General features: G+C 41.5%; 1 protein-coding gene across 1 annotated transcript in view; it reads left to right on the top strand.

Moving 5' to 3' along the window:
- The window catches only part of ERC2 (ELKS/RAB6-interacting/CAST family member 2), a 705,044-nt gene that overhangs the window by 15,856 nt on the left and 672,843 nt on the right, over positions 1 to 16,345 (top strand). The window contains exon 2 of the mRNA XM_084832475.1: positions 11,773 to 12,586. Within this exon, the coding sequence (XP_084688601.1) occupies positions 11,930 to 12,586 (657 nt within the window). The 5' untranslated portion in view covers positions 11,773 to 11,929. The remainder of the gene's footprint in view (positions 1 to 11,772; positions 12,587 to 16,345) is intronic.

The following is a 16,345-nucleotide window of genomic DNA, read 5'->3' as shown; positions in this document are numbered from 1 at the left end:
TCTGATTATAGGTATGTACTAGCTGTGTGTGCCCTCCACATGTGGGACTACAACTCCCATCAGCCCCAGCCAACATGGCCTGGTGGACGTTGTAGTCTAACATATATAGAGGCTGCAAGGTTGGGGAAGGCTGTTATGTGTTCACAGTTTTTCCAAACACTGAAACAAATGGGGAACACATGGATTTCCATGAGTTCACATTGGCGCTTCCACACGGCCACTGGGATGGCTAGACTGAGTTTCAAATCCTATTGCTTTGGCTGACACTGTTAGGTACGAAGGTGGTGCTAACGTTTTCTTCTAGGGGCAGACATTCCTTCAAGGCAGCATACTTCTCAGAGCAGGAGTGGAGAATGTCTGTTCCTCCAGACGTTGTTGAACTACAGCTTCTATTACCATTGGCCATGCTGGCTGGGGCTGATAGGAGTTGCAGTCCAACATAAACTGGCAAGCCACACATTATCCACTCCTGCTCTAGAGCATCCAGGTTGTATTAAACTGATGTATCTCTTCACCAGTCTCCCAGCAACCTCCTCTTTCTCTTTTATGTTAGGTTGGAATTCAGTGTTATGTTGGAACTTAGCCCTAAAGTACTAGGGCAGGGACAGAGTGGTAATACCGTAAAATGCACTATGAGAGCGAGGGCTAAAGCCAACGTTATGCACGCGGACTTCCACACATGCAACAGGAGTTTCCATTCCCTCCTCCCCCCTGCACTTCTCCACACCCCCCAACCCTCTGGAGCAGATTTGGAGAGCACTTGGGGGCTGCAGGCAGAGTGGTAATTCCATCTGCCAGCAGTCTCTATTCTGCTTCCAGAAGGACACCATTGGATACAACCCAGAGACTGGAATGGAATGCCTGTTTTGTAGAACACCGCCTTTAGTAAAGTGTCTATTTAAAGCACTTTGGGTATTGTATTGAGTGCTGATCCAGAGATAATTTTCTGAATTATCAGCAGCACTTCATACGCAACCAGTGTTCCTTGGAGAGTTCCAGTCCAGAGCTGAGATTCATTCATTTTCTAAGTTTTGATGAGAAAGCAGCTTGAGATGTTATGGCTGTAAGTCATACTGCAAATATGTGTGTACACCCCCCCGCCCCTGAAAAGTTATTTGTTAATTGGATTTTGTTTTGCATTATCTGGATTGGAATATAAAGTTAAGCATAATTGTAACTTTTTATGCAAAACAAATAGTGCGATGTTGTATTTTTGCAATATTAAGTAATCCAGAATATTGATTTGTATAACACACCCTTCTGAACAAATGGTATATATTGAGGTCCAGCCTCTTCTATTTGCATCTCTCTCTGTGCTCATTCTCCACCATTTTCCTGGCTTCTGTTAATTCCATCACTACTGGAGTGGGCAGCTCCCTAAAGCAGCTGTATTATTCTTGGAGCAGATGCTTCATTCAGCATCTGCTGAATTTAGGGTCAAACTATGTGTTATAGTAAATGCATAGTATGCAACTGTGTCTGGGTTTGCTTGTTTTTAAACTTCATACTAAGCACATGGGTCCCTGATTTTCATCAGGGCTGCAACATATGGGGTTTAACCAATCTCTCTCCAGCTGCAATCCTGATAACACCCCTGTCTCCTCAGATGCAGTTTGCCTTAAAGAAGAGAGAAAGTTTCCTTTAGCAATAATGACAATGTTTTCCCTAAGGCTAACTGCAGCACTGGGGAAAGGGAGGCAATTTTCACCAGGATTGTGGATGGGGAGGGAAGGGATAAACCTCCCCTCCCCATGCACTGCAGTCTTAATGAAAATGATCACCTCATGTGTATTAAAAAAAGAAAGAAAAATTGCACACTATGCATTTAATGTAAAGTCTAGTTTGACTCTTAGAAGTGATGCACAATAAGGGTTGTAATAATCATGTTTAAAAATCACATAAAATAGTAATCACTGACAGCAGCTGAATGAGTTGCTTTCCTGACTGACTAGAATCAATAATAGGATGATAGCAGGGAACTGGCTAGTTGGGGAAATGCATGTTCTGGATGGGATCACATTCATGTAAGGAGAAGGTTCCTAACTTGGGCTGTACTCATGGACAGCACCTAAGTATGGGAGGCTGCGAAGGTGACATTTTACTTGGGCTCAGGGTTCTGTGGAGGCAGCAGTCTGGGATGCAAGCCCCATTCACTGAGATAAAAATTGAGGCTGAATTGTAGATCATGCTTGAGGATATTTATGCAAACCTATTTTCCTGTATCTATATACATATAGTGTAAACTTGTGAAAGTTGCTTCAGCCAGTTGGAAGCAGTGTTAGAACAGAACAAGCAGCATTTTGATCAGCCCAGTCTGTCTGCTAGAACAGAGAAAGAGAACACTCAGAATTTTTTTTTTTAATCTCCAGGACACTACAGTGGTTCAGTTTTATGCTATTCTTGCCAAATTGGTTGGCATGAAAAAAATGAGGATTGCTTTTTGAAATTTCAAAATTGATTAGTTTCTCTTTTCACTTTTACATTTTAAAAAAGCCATCAATGGCTGCATTCATGAATTGCTTTAAAGGTCACATTTGCACGTTGCATGCCCTATACCTGACTCTTTTGAACTTGGGAATTCCCAAGGCAATTGATTTCTGAAATGGACAAGAAATAAGAATTGAACAAAACAGGAATAATAGCTTGGATCCTGGGCAATCAATGACAATTTCATTGAGGGGGAGGTGTTAAAGCAGGGGAGTTGAACCTCAGGCCCAGGGGCCAAATTTGGTCCCAATCCAGTGCTCTGGAGCTCCCCAGGTGGCCACACCCCATACATCACCTGGTGGTTACCGCTTTTTCCTGCTTATCATTTGGTGGTTTCCTGGTTTTTGTGCGCCCGTCCCTCCATTCTAAAAGGTGGAAATGTCTCTCCTAAGGCCTAGTTACAGGAAGTAAGAACTTTAAGCTAGAATATACTGGCATTTTTGGCCCCACCCCTTTGCCTTCAGGCCCACCCACACTGGAATGCAGCCCCCAAGAGCTTCCTCGAAAGTGCACTCAGCCCTCAGGCTGGAAGAGATTTGGCCCTCCTGTGTTAAAGTGATCAACTCATAAGCATGTGCCAACACTGGCTGCTGGCTGGTTTTGAGTATCTGATCTGATGATGCAGGTAGCAGTGGTATAAAATCAGCACATATGCTCATAACATTCTTATCCTACGTGAGAATTTTAGGGCAAAGCAGCTCTCCTCAGAATACATTCAGGCTTTATGAGCTGGGAAAACTTGTATTCTGAGCCCATTATTTCCAAACTTCAGTGACATCATTAGCCCGCTGTCTGGAGCCACCGAGGCTAACTGGCACCCCAAATGCCTCAAACCTCTTTCAGCCCAAGGGCAGAATTCAGTTTCAGAGAAGCACTTGAGTCGAATGCCACCACCCACTTGTCAACAGGCAAGGACTCAGTGATGAAGCATATGCTTTACATGTAAAAGGTCCCAGGCAAAATCCCTAATATCTGCAGAAAGGGCAGGAAAAGACCCCTTTCTTTAACCCTGGAGAGCCCCTTCCCAGGAAACTCTAGAAAAATGGTATCTCTGATTCATATTGGAATAACGGAGTTCAAGGTGCTGCAAATCCTTATATGTTATTGGATACACATTTTTTAAAAATTGAAAGTTAAAATTAGTCTTGGGAATGGTTCAGATATGCAATGATTATTTGTGGATTACTTATTTATTTCTGATTATGGCAATTTTATTAAATTTATTTTCATTTGTATTTATTGTGCTTGAATTTTAATAGTTTGTCTTGGATTCTATCATCACTATCTCCATTGACTTGCACAGGGGCAAATGAAAGGGTGTATCCTTGAAAATAACTGGTGGATGGGGAGAAGCTCACACATTCAGCAAGGACCCTGTTACTCAAGGGTCACTGGTAAGGGGTAGGGCTTTCTTTAAGGGGTGCCACTTACAGGTAGCTCAGTGGCAGAGTCCCTGCTTTGCATGCAGAAGGTCCCAGGTTCAACCCCCGGCTTCTCCAGGTAGGGCTGAAAAAACTCCTGCCTGAAACCCTGGACAGCCACTGCCAGTCAGTGTCAGAAATACTGAGCTAGATGGGCCAATGGTCTGGCTCAGTATAAGGCAGCTTCTTAAGTTCCTATGAAATCCAAATTAAGAAAAAACAAATGCAAGTTTCCCAAAATAAATAAATTATGGAAATTATTTTAAATCTGAAAAACTAAATACAAAAACATGAAATATTTTCCAGTGCACATCCCTATTGTTCCCACATAGAAGACTCCTCATAAACATTCCATCTAAATCCAAGGAAGTTGTTCCGGTTCTAAATCGGTGCCTGATGTCAGTAATGGACTGGATGAGGGCAAACAAATTGAAGCTTAAACCAGCCAAGACAGAAGTGCCTTTGGTCAGTTGACAGACATATCAGGGAACAAGGGATGGGGTTACACTCCCCCTGAAGACTCTGACTCACAGTTTGGGTGTATTCTTGGACTCAGCCCTGAACCTGGATGGCCAGGTCTCTGCAGTGGTCAGGAGGATGTTCACACAGCTGATCTCATTCCTACAGACGTCTGATATGGCCATGGTTACACATGCATTAGTTACATCCTATTTGGAGTCAATGTGTGGCTGCTTCAAAAACTGTTCAGAAACTTCGGCTGGTCCAGAATGCTGCAGCCAGATTGTTGACCAGGGCTGGTTACAGGGAGCATGTGACTGTTTCCAGGCACAATTCAAAGATGCATATAATAACCGTATATGGCTTGGGACCATGCTACCTGAAAGACCACCTTGTCCGTACAAGCCTGCCCAGTTCCTAAAATCTTCTGGAGAGGCCCTTCTTTTGAGACCACCACCTTCAGAGGCACATTTGGTGGCAACCCAAGAGAGGGCCTTTTCGGAGGCCGCTGCCAAGCTATGGAGCCCCAATGAGGCCTTTTGCCAAGGGTGACGTCTGCTTGAAGAGATGAAGGCTGAATTTTAAAAGGGGAATGATAGTGCAGTTGAGGACAGAGGGTGGAGTGGGCAGTGGACTATAAACCTATCATGTTGTTGACTGCTTTCCCTGGCCCTCACCATATTTGTTACCTTAGTCATATAGATCATGTCATATGTGATTTTAAATTCAGAATTAGTTGATCTGGATTAATTTTAATTTATATTTGTTAAATCCAGATTAAATATGAATGGGGCTCTTTTGTATTTATTTTGTTCTTTCAAATTGAATGAAAGCATGTCCTTAGTGTTCAGCTAAAGGCACTTAGGGCACAACCCTATGCATGTTTAGGCAGAAAAAAGCCCTACAACTCCCAGCATGCTCCAGTCCAGCCAGTGATGGCTGGCTGGGACATGCTGGGAGTCGTTGGACTTTTTTTCTGTCTAAACATGCATAGGATTGCGCCTTTAGAATCTCTCTTCAGGCCTTCATGCTAAACATGTGAAGGTCTCGAGTGGAGGGCACAGAGCGTGTGTTCTGTAAATAACACACATTATTTCTTCATGTGTTCTGGCTAAACGTCTGAATAGGGCTCACGCATAAATGATACTATGCACCAAGGTGCACTGCAGCGATAGACTCTTCCCAGCAAGGGTATTTTATTGGGATTATTATGGAAATGTTCTGGACTGTCTTGACAAGGTCCAGACAATTGACAAATAGATTCCTAGTGCTATAGTTCCACACTTTTTCACCATATGCCCTGAGCTATCAACAACTGTTAATCTGGTGACTGAATTGGGAATGTTGCCACCATCACAACTGTGTTTCATTTTCATAGATTCCAGAAACTTGAATTTAGTCAGTGACTTATGGTGCAGTGCTATGCTTGCTGGCTGAGGAATGCTGGGAGTTGTAGGACTTTTTTCTGTCTAAACATGCATAGGATTGTGCCCTTAGTATCTTCCTCTTGTTTGCCAAATTTTGATAGAGAACATTTTGCTTCAAAGCAGGAGGCTGAATTAGCTGATCTTCAGGTCCCAGACCTAAATTTCTATACTTTTATGTGGACATAAAAGCTTAACACTCTTTCAATTGTACGTTGAGCTATCATTTAAACAAGATGCATCTAAGGGTAAGTTAACAATACATTAGAAATAAGGAGCATTGACAAAAAAGATCATCATTTGGAAATTGGATTCAGTCCCATTTTCGATTTGAAGATGAGGACATGCTTTTTTTTAAAAAAGTCCTTTATGAAGTATCCTTAGATGTTGCCAAGCTAATCTTATTTTTAAAATAAGTGTGCTTCTCTTATTAGAAGCCCCTCTTCTTCTGAAGTGTTCAAAACTGTTGGAAAGAGAAGTGTTGTTAAAGAACAGAAAGATCCTGCTCATGTCTGTCTTTTCTCTTTTTTTGCCTCCAGGCTCTTGCTGTGTGTTTGCTTTCTTTATTTCTCTCCATGGAGTTGTAAAGATGACCAACTGCTTATGGCTTACATAAAGCATTATGCACAACAATATGTATGTTTGAAGAAAAACTCAATAAAGAACAAAAGTTTGTTTTCTTGAAATGTGCTGTGCTTCATACATTATTTCACAATATGTGTATTGACCTCTAGGAGCTGATGCTGACATAATACCCTTGACTCCTTAACTGTGGCTAAAGGATAAAGTGGGCTGTGGGATTATTTGCTCTCTCCTGACTTGAGTGCAGATCCCACTCCACGTGCCCTGTCTCAGTCATAGTTAAAGGATATATCAGGACTAATGTTAAGCATGGTCAGTCCTAACCAGGGTTACTCTTAACCAGGATTTGAGACCATTAAACTCTGGTTAGCATTAGCCATGGTTAAAGTTGGCATCAGTGCTCATGCTTGGGGTTTCTAACTGATTTGAAGCTGGGGAGGATTTTTCTCCAAGTTAAATTTGACTTTGCCATTCTTTGGCATTCCATCTAGTATTTCTTTTGGTTCTGTTGCTTGAGTTATCTGGATCTATTTGCTCTCTGAGCACCTTTCCACATGACATCTGTCATTTGTTCATTGGCATGCTGTGTTCTGCACTGAATTATACTGTGGTCAAGATTGTGGGTCTGTGGGGGATAATCTGTGACTCAGATTAGATTACCTTTGATCTCTTCATCCTTTGATTCTATGGATTGTATAAGGTTTAAGGAATGATACTAGCCTTGGTAAATACTATATTTCCTACTCCTTGTCTTCAGTCTCCTATGTTGAGCTGGCTGATTTTGTTTATACTTTCACTCGCACAGCCTGGTCCCCTCCAGTCTGTTCCTCTGTTTTAATTTCTTTCCTCTTTCCTAGGTTCTGCTTTCTAGTATGTTCAAATATTTTCAGTCTTTTAAAATTGTTTCTGCACCTTGTCTTCTCGATATATCTTCCATTTCTGATGCTGTGATTGTCTCTTTCTTGGTTTTGTAAATTAAATGATGGGATAATATATGCATAAGAGTATTGCATTTTTTTAAAAAAGCTTCTGTGTTATTGTATTTGTTCTCTGCGATCCACAGTTGAACAGTATCTTTATTAGGTCCAACCAAAATTGCATAAAACATTGTGAAAGCTTTCAAGTTCTCCAGAACTCTACATCAGGCTAGATGGTACAAAAAGCAAGGGGTAAGGAAACAAAGGACAAAAATTGGTCCAGATGTGGTCATGAGGTTTGCATCTTAGATCCAGTCTCAAGGTGGAGGTTGTAGACTGACTGAATTGATCACTGCCAGGTGCTGTAGGTATCAAATTACACCTAGCATTCTGGGAAAAATAAGCATTTCTGAAAATATAAAAGGTGAGCTGATCTGATAAGGCAGAAATCTTGAAAATAAATGAACCCTAATTTAGAATGTGCTTTTTCCTAAAATAGACATTTCTATGTTGGTTGAGATGTTTAAAGCAGATGTTGCTGTTAAAGGAAGACAAAATAGAACAGAGGCATTCTTTTTATCTCATTTTCTGCTTTGAATTGTCTGTAAATGTGACTACAGGAAATGAGGATTTCATCTCATGCAGTCACATTTTGTCCAGAGGATTTAATCTAAAATTCATATTAAAATCCCTAAAACATTTATTGAAAAATGTTAATGAAATAAGAAATGGTTGTTCTAAAATTGTTATATCTGATTCTGTATCTGATACCTCTCCTCACTGAACACATTGGAATATGTCCAAGTGTAACCCTTGTCTGATGGTTCCTGCAAGAGAGTTGCTGAGGCGCAGTTTCTAAGTACAGAGAAAGAGCGGTCTTTGGGTTACTGGATAAATTCAGTTTTTTCAATACAACATCCACACAGCAGCTCAGAAGTGGATACTTGTGGCTGTCAAAACAACATCTGGCCTCCCCTTTACTGAAAAATATGGACAATGGATATTTGTGGTTGTGGACGTGCATGCTTTGAAAGCCTCTGCCTCTGGATCTCGTTTTACTTTTTATCCCTCTCTTCATAGGAATACATGCTACACTTGTCACAGCAGCATCTAGGGTTGGATTCAGATCTAGCTGTGTGCAAATGGACTTGCAGCAGTTGACTTCCCTGCCCCCTCCTCTCCATGGCAGCCCCTCCAGCCCCCTGTAATGCTACACAGAAGGTCAGGAGACCCTGCTGAATGGGCTGAGCTGTGGTGAGGGGAGAAGGGGGGGAAGCCTGAAAATCAGGTGGAGGCACTTTCCACGAGCAGAGTCCTCCGATCAATGGAAGGCAGATCCTGGATGCAAGTTGAAATTGCCATTACAATTGTCTCATCATGTGGGGTAATGGCCTTGAGACCCATTCCTGATCAGCTAGCCAGAAGATGAAGCAGCATTAGTGACTGAGCAACCTAATGAAACTCCTCCTGACCCAATCATAGGACTGGCCCAGCGATATACTAGGGGCCAGACATGCCTGCCTTGGCTTTGTAAATGTTGTGACAAGAGCACTGTTGCACCCCCAGCACTTTTGGTGGAGGCATACAGAGGTAGCTCAGCATCATCTCAGCTTGTTGCTATCCTTGCAACATGACAGCCTTCTGATCTCTCAGGTCATAAAACGCGCTTTTAAAGGGGAGGAAGAAAAGAAGCAACAGATATTGAAAATGAAATAAGAAAATACAAATAGTGTCCAGCCAACCCTTGATAATTTAATACACTTTTGTTATGCTGCTCAATATACAAGACGATGCAAGGTTTGTGTGTGCCTGTGCATTCGTGCCTGTGCATGTGCGTGTGCCTAGGGCAGCAAAATCCTTCGGTGGGCACAGGCACTGATCCCTAGTATAGCTATAGGACCTGTAATACATGGTCGTATAGCTATAGGACCTGGTGTAGCTATAGGACCTGTAATACATGGGGACCTCTGTATGTTTTCATGTAGAAAAGCAAGTAATACATTCATAAATAAAAAGCAATCAATAAATACCATAGAGCAGATCAGTAAAAGAATAAGAGACACTTTTGAAAAAAATGTTAGTAGGATGGATTGATGGACCAACACCATAAGTGGGACACACAAAACCCAAATTATTGCTGTACGTTAGCTATTAATCTTAGACTTCAAACAAGCCAAGAAAGAAAAGAATTTAATAGTCTATAGTTAAGATGTCCAGAATGTCAAAATAAGTATGTAAATATATATATAGGTCAAAAATGTAAACTGAGAACGAGGCAGAGTAACAAATAGCTATGCACCTTACCAGTGTTGTGCTACCCATTAGAACTGCAGATCTCTGGAGAGATACTCACTGATCATAGGAAGAAGGTTAACATGTTCAGTACCTGATTTGCTTCAGATTGTACAAAGAAGGTAAATTTTAATGAGACAAGAAGAAATATTGGCAGGAACAGAAGAGAATAGTGTAGGTGGGGTGAAGGGAGAGAGACATCTTAAAGAATGCTTTATTAGTTTTGAATTAATTCATGTCAGAAGGACATAAGATCATGAAGCAAATGTCATGACTAAGTACCACACACAAGGTTAGTTTGTAGGTTATCCAGAAATGAGCCTTGGGGTCAGCCCACTGCCACACACACAGCCAGAGCTTGAATATGTAAAGCTTATAATTTGAGTATAGTTAAGAGCAGAGACATCAGACTGACAACAAAGGTCCGCATAGTTAAAGCAATGGTATTCCCCGTAGTAACCTATGGCTGCAAGAGCTGGACCATAAGGAAGGCTGAGCGAAGGAAGATAGATGCTTTTGAACTGTGGTGCTGGAGGAAAATTCTGAGAGTGCCTTGGACTGCAAGAAGATCAAACCAGTCCATACTCCAGGAAATAAAGCCAGACTGCTCACTTGAGGGAATGATATTAAAGGAAAACTGAAGTACTTTGGCCACATCATGAGAAGACAGGACACCCTGGAGAAGACGCTGATGCTAGGGAAAGTGGAAGGCAAAAGGAAGAGGGGCCGACCAAGGGCAAGATGGATGGATGATATTCTGGAGGTGACGGACTTGACCTTGGGGGAGCTGAGGGTGGCGACGGCCGACAGGAAGCTCTGGCGTGGGCTGGTCCATGAAGTCACGAAGAGTCGGAAGCGACTGACCGAATAAACAACATATGGCTTGAGTATGCAGACTGTTCACTCTCTTGTTGCAGTGGATGAACTGCATGAATGGAGCCAGTTCACATTTAAGCTTCTGCTTGTCAAAAGGGTGGACATGTGATCACTTCCATACTCACTAGGTGCATAAAAAATAGACAATCTTGTATTTAGTTACGTGCTTAATGGAATTTATGCTTATATAGTACACACTGCTACATGGCCAATACAATTTAAGCATCTAATAGGCAACAGAGTTACATAAAGCAGAAATATAGTAGACCAACATCTTCTTTGAGAAAGGTAACTGATTCACTAGGTGTATGTCGACTTCTGTAAGTACTGCTTGCTCTCTGCTTCTTTACACAATCCTGATAACCCTCATTTGCATGCTGTGTTTTGATGAAGCATTGCTTGGGGAGGGAGTGGGTCTGTCTCTCTCTCTCTGTGTGTATTTTAGCAGAGAAGTAGCAGCATGTTTATACTTAATGTTTTCCTTTCCTCCAGCTGTTTTTACTTCTTCCCGACACACATTTTGGAACCTTGCAGAGGGAGTAAGCAGTGTTAGGAGTGGGAGATTCAGAGCAGAGAAGTGACAGGTCTAGGGAGAGTTAAACAACTCCTCTCCTTGATATTTCTCTACTCAAAATATCTGACCCCAAGTTACCTTTTGCTAAAACAAAGAAAAAGAGACTGTCCAGGGCTTATTAACACATCTTTGCCTAGATTATTCATGATTGTTGTCCTCCTCCCCCTCCTCGCAGTTGCATGAGAGAATTGGTGAGTTCACAAAGGAGACCATCTTTTTATTGCCTCCCAGACTGGTTCTTGTTATTGATAGTTGTGTGCGTATATTCCAGCAGCAATTAAAAAGGACGAAACAAAGCTATAAGTAATTAAAAGTAATTAAAAGCTATAAGTAATTAAAAGATGCTTTTTCCAGAGAACTTGTGTACCTGTAGAGTGGTTCTTTCTGGGTTCATTTCCTTCTATATTTAGGCATTCTTATTACTTCCTTCTGTCTATTATTTTCAACACACAGCGTTAACTGTGCTACCTAGTGTATGTTCTAGCAATCCATCTATCCTAATATTGTGTCCGCATACCATGTGTCATTTTTACACATTTCACCTTTACTTAACATTATAAGCCCATCGGCAATAAAAGTAAATATGCCACACAGAGTCACTACTTTAAAAACTTGTTCCCAAATGTAGATGGTGCACACTTGCGATTTCATAAATACATAAATAAAATGAATCTGTGCTTTCAGATTTTGGCACTGTAAACTTACTGTTACTAAATTCTAATTCTATGTTTTATTTCCAGATTTTCTGTCTGGGGAAGACATTTTTAAGGAAACTGTTGCCTTCTAAAAGAATACTGTGAAGCAGTTTGCCAACAACAGCAACTGGAAACAGAGGTTGAATCTCCCACTTAAGTGTGATTAATTTCTTATTAAGTAGTACCTCACATTAAAATAAAAATGTATGGAAGTGCAAGAACAATCAGTAACTTGGATGGCAGTCCTGCCAGATCCCCTCGGTTGCCGAGATCTCCTCGTCTGGGCCATAGGCGAACAAGTAGTGGAGGAGGTGGAGGGACAGGTAAGACGTTATCGATGGAGAATATCCAGTCACTTAATGCCGCCTATGCAACGTCTGGACCAATGTATCTGAGCGATCATGAAGGTGTGGCATCCACTACATTCCCAAAGGGCACGATGACTCTTGGAAGGGCTACAAATCGAGCAGTGTATGGTGGCCGAGTCACAGCTATGGGCAGCAGTCCTAATATTGCTTCCGCTGGTCTTTCCCACTCGGATCTCCTTTCCTATACCGATCAGCATGGAGGACTGACCACTTCAGCACATCATCACCATCATCAGATCCCTTCTATGCTGAGGCAGGTAAGGGATAGCACCATGCTAGATCTACAGGCTCAGCTTAAGGAGTTACAGAGGGAAAACGAACTTCTAAGGAAAGAACTAGACATCAAGGACAGCAAGCTCGGCTCCTCCATGAACAGCATCAAAACCTTCTGGAGTCCTGAACTCAAAAAGGAAAGAGTGTTGCGGAAGGAAGAAGCCGCCAGAATGTCTGTCCTGAAAGAGCAGATGAGGGTTTCTCATGAGGAGAACCAGGTAAGCAATTGTAAATGAAAAATAATGGAATGTTTAAGAAGCATCTGGTAAAATGTCTTGGCTTTGTAACCTAATTCCTTGTTGATGTTTCTGGCTACTATGTAGCACAAAAGTGCACCAATAGGCTGTATATAGTTTGCAGTTCCTTTGATGCATTGTAGCTGCAAATAACGACTTGGTCATTACCTGTTTTTTGAAGTAGCTTAAGTACGTTCAGCAAACTTTACTATGGAAAATGCCATATCTTTACTAGACTGAGAAAATGTACTCAGTGGCAGGTATGTGCTGGGCAGGGGCTTAACACAGTAAACAGTAGATCAAGTACTGTAAATTACAGTAAACAGTAAATCAACCATTGTAACCTTGTTGTGACTATTTTCTGACATTATGGGCCAGCTACAGAAAGAATTCAGTTACAAATATTGTGTAACAGTGGTGTTCCTTAAAGATAGCCATCTTGAAAAATTTAAGCATATTTTGGAGAACAGCTACTAATAAACTTCTGTTGATTGATAAAATGGGAACACATGATACTGGACCTCAAATTGCCCCAGCAATATTAAATGCTGCTCATGGATTTCTCTGTTTAAGGTGTGATAATTGTGGTGTACATTTCCCTCAGTGGTGTACATCTCATACTAAGTTTGAAAGTGAGCTAATAACTGCTCTCTTGCAAGTTATGGCCTGTGGTATATGAAAACAGAATTGAACACTGAATTATCACCTGAACATCTTCAAGCAAGCATCCAAGACTACAATAACTGGGATGGGGAAATTAAGCCTGAGGAAACTCTCCCGGTCGCTACTGGGAAATTCTCATGACTGCAGTATAATGATGTTAATGACAGGGTAGGAAATATGGCAACTACTTCATATGATACTTTGGGCTGGTTTACACTGGTGGTGATGGCATTGTCAAGTTTCCTTGCTCACACATGGACATCATATGAACCAAAAGTATATGCACACTAGATTACAAATTATTGCTGTGATTCCAGCAATGATGGCATGTTACCAAGCTTCTTTAGGACATGTATATCTATACATGTCTAAGGGCACAATCCTATGCATGTTTAGACAGAAAAAAGGCCTACAACTCCCAGCACTCCCCAGCCAGCATTCCCCAAACCAGTCTTTTACACTGGAGAAATAAATCCCTCCAGAACAGCAGATGACCGGGGGAATTCAGTCTGCTCCTAGAACAACCTCTTCTCTCTGCAGCCCCTGCCTCTGTTCTCTGCCAAATTAGCAGGAGCACAGCATAGGCAACTTTGGATCTTTGGTCCAGATAGTGGACCAACCCTGTAAGGTTCCCAATGAAGGGAAGCATATGAGACTTCATGACTTAACCCATACGAGAGTTTTATTAAAGGCAATTACTACCAAAAATCACTACCAAGTTACTGAAGGTTAGCAGATAAGCAGCTGTCCCAGAAAAAGAAAAGGAGGTGTCTACCTCTCCTTTATCTGCTGGGGTGGCTGGAGTGCAGGAGTGGGAGAGGGACCCTCAGTGGTAGAGTAAATCCTAAAGACAGGGCATGTGTTCCCAGGCCACAGGAGAACTTCTACAGGGCAGGACTGAGGGATGCAGAAGTGTAAGAACTGACACCAAGCTGGATGCTTTGAGAGAGAGCCACGGCAATGTGGATGCCAGCAAGACTCCTCTCTTGAAAAGTGTACTTAATTCAGGTGAATGAAACCACTTGTGGTGTTAAGAAACAGAAACCACGGTGTCTGCTGAAAGAAATGTGTTGGGAGAGAAAAAAGGGCTGGAGATGAGAGGGCTACTTTCTGGGAAAGGGACAATAGATGCAAGATGGGTGTGTTTGATGCTGGGTGGAAAATCACAAAACTGCACAGGGCTGTTAGTGCCTCTGGTAACAGGCAGCTCCAGAAAGGGCAGTCATATGTAACTGGGTAGATATCAATTTCTGCTTTTGGTTCACATATTCCTCCATGCAAATGAATCCAGAAGCATTCACTGAACATAAGGAGTTCCGTAGCACTACTATATATATGAACTGACCCAAAGGGTCCTTTGAAATAGATGGTTTTAAAATTCAGGCACATTGATTCCGTCTGTTCCATATGCATAAGTCCCACAGTGACTATGGTGATCTGAATCTGGGTGCTACATTGCAAATAGCCATTATTGTTGGAAAAGCTCCAAGTAACGATACCTCTTCCTTACAGTACCTTCAAGATTTGAGGTAAATTCCATCTATCTTACTCCTGGTGACTCCACATTAGCATCTGTTGTACATAAAATAAAATCTGTTTTTTCCCCCCCAAATGACTGGAAAATAGAGGTATGATGAAATTCAAAGATCTTAGTAAAGGGAATGAAGCTCTTCCCTACGGTGTTGATTATATTGAATGCGAAGGATTAAACTATGCATCAGTACCTACAGTTGACATCAATTTAATTTTCTGGTTACAAAATAGACTACCATCTAAATGTGAAAGTCAGGGTCTGTGGCCACAACCTAAGGGTATAATGATTTATAAGTGCTTTGTCTTAAATGATATTGATGGCTTTTCTACTAATGTGGAAAAAGAGATGGGAATGCTGATCTTGAAAGAAACAGGAAATTACTTTTGGTAGTAGGCTTTTCCTTTATAGCTAATTTAATATGAGAGTTTTTTAAACAAAAACTTAATCAACTAGGATCTCAACCATGTTGCAATAAGTATAAAAAACTTGCTCTGAGATGTTTCAAAAGTCGAAGTGTGATTTATTTATTTATTCGTGTCAGAAGCATCACAATTAAAAGACATACTATAACACATAACATTTAAAATATAAAATGTAGAGGTTAAAATATATAGAAATTAGACAAATCTTGCCCAGAAACTAGCAACATTAATTGCTTTCTGTCGTGCTGTCATAAGGTCCTCATGTGTACATTGGTCAGGGCACAAAGGACAAGTATACATATGTGTTGTTGTCTGCAAGTCTCCACAGTCACATAGGGCAGAGATCACTGGATAACCTCATTTATTCAAAGTGTCTCTAGATCTTGTTATACTCGTACGCAGTCTATTCAATGATTTCCAAACTTCCCAGCTTTCATCGAAACCGGGTGTGATGGGTTTCATTTATCATGGGTGAATAAACAAATTAGTTAATGTTTCTAAGACGGGGTGCAGAAACTCCAGATGATGGGCCTAATCTAGGCCACAGGGCAACCCAATCCATCTGATGCCCCCTGATGTCTTCCGGCCCATGAGGTGGGGGACCAGTCCAGCCCCCCACCCCAAAACAATTCTGCATCCTTGTTCTAATACATTTAGAAGATATTCTGGAATATATTTTCGTGATGCCACTGGCTTATCTTGTGATTTATGAAGATTCAGAACTAGTCTAGAATCACTTTTCTACAGCAAAGGTCTAATTGCTAAATATTTGTGTCCCAATCCAGTAAGGGAGAGCCATGTGTGACAGCAGAGTTTTGTGAGCAGAGTAGATACAGATGTGCATCTAGATGCACATCATAAGCCAGGCTGCATTGAATTGACTGGATGTATCTTTTCATGCACTTGAGGATGCGCATCCACATCAAGGGCCACCAGCTCTTGCAACTGGTTCCCATAATTAGAGTGGTGTTGGGACCATGGGATGCAAGCTTTAGCCAGCGGAATCAGCTAAAACTTCATTTGTTCCATTGGTAGGGTATGAATTGGTGGCACTTGCTTATTTCTTGAAGCTGTTTTGGTTCCAGTGTGTTACAGTGGTAGGGCATGAAAAAAAAATTAAAG

The sequence above is a fragment of the Heloderma suspectum genome, chromosome 2 (genome assembly GCF_057233095.1).
Source record: "Heloderma suspectum isolate Gila_16-S chromosome 2, 16-S_ref, whole genome shotgun sequence".
Taxonomy (NCBI): Eukaryota; Metazoa; Chordata; class Lepidosauria; order Squamata; family Helodermatidae; genus Heloderma; species Heloderma suspectum.
Note: the sequence above shows the minus strand (reverse complement) of the source record. Positions and strands in the feature narration are given on the sequence as shown.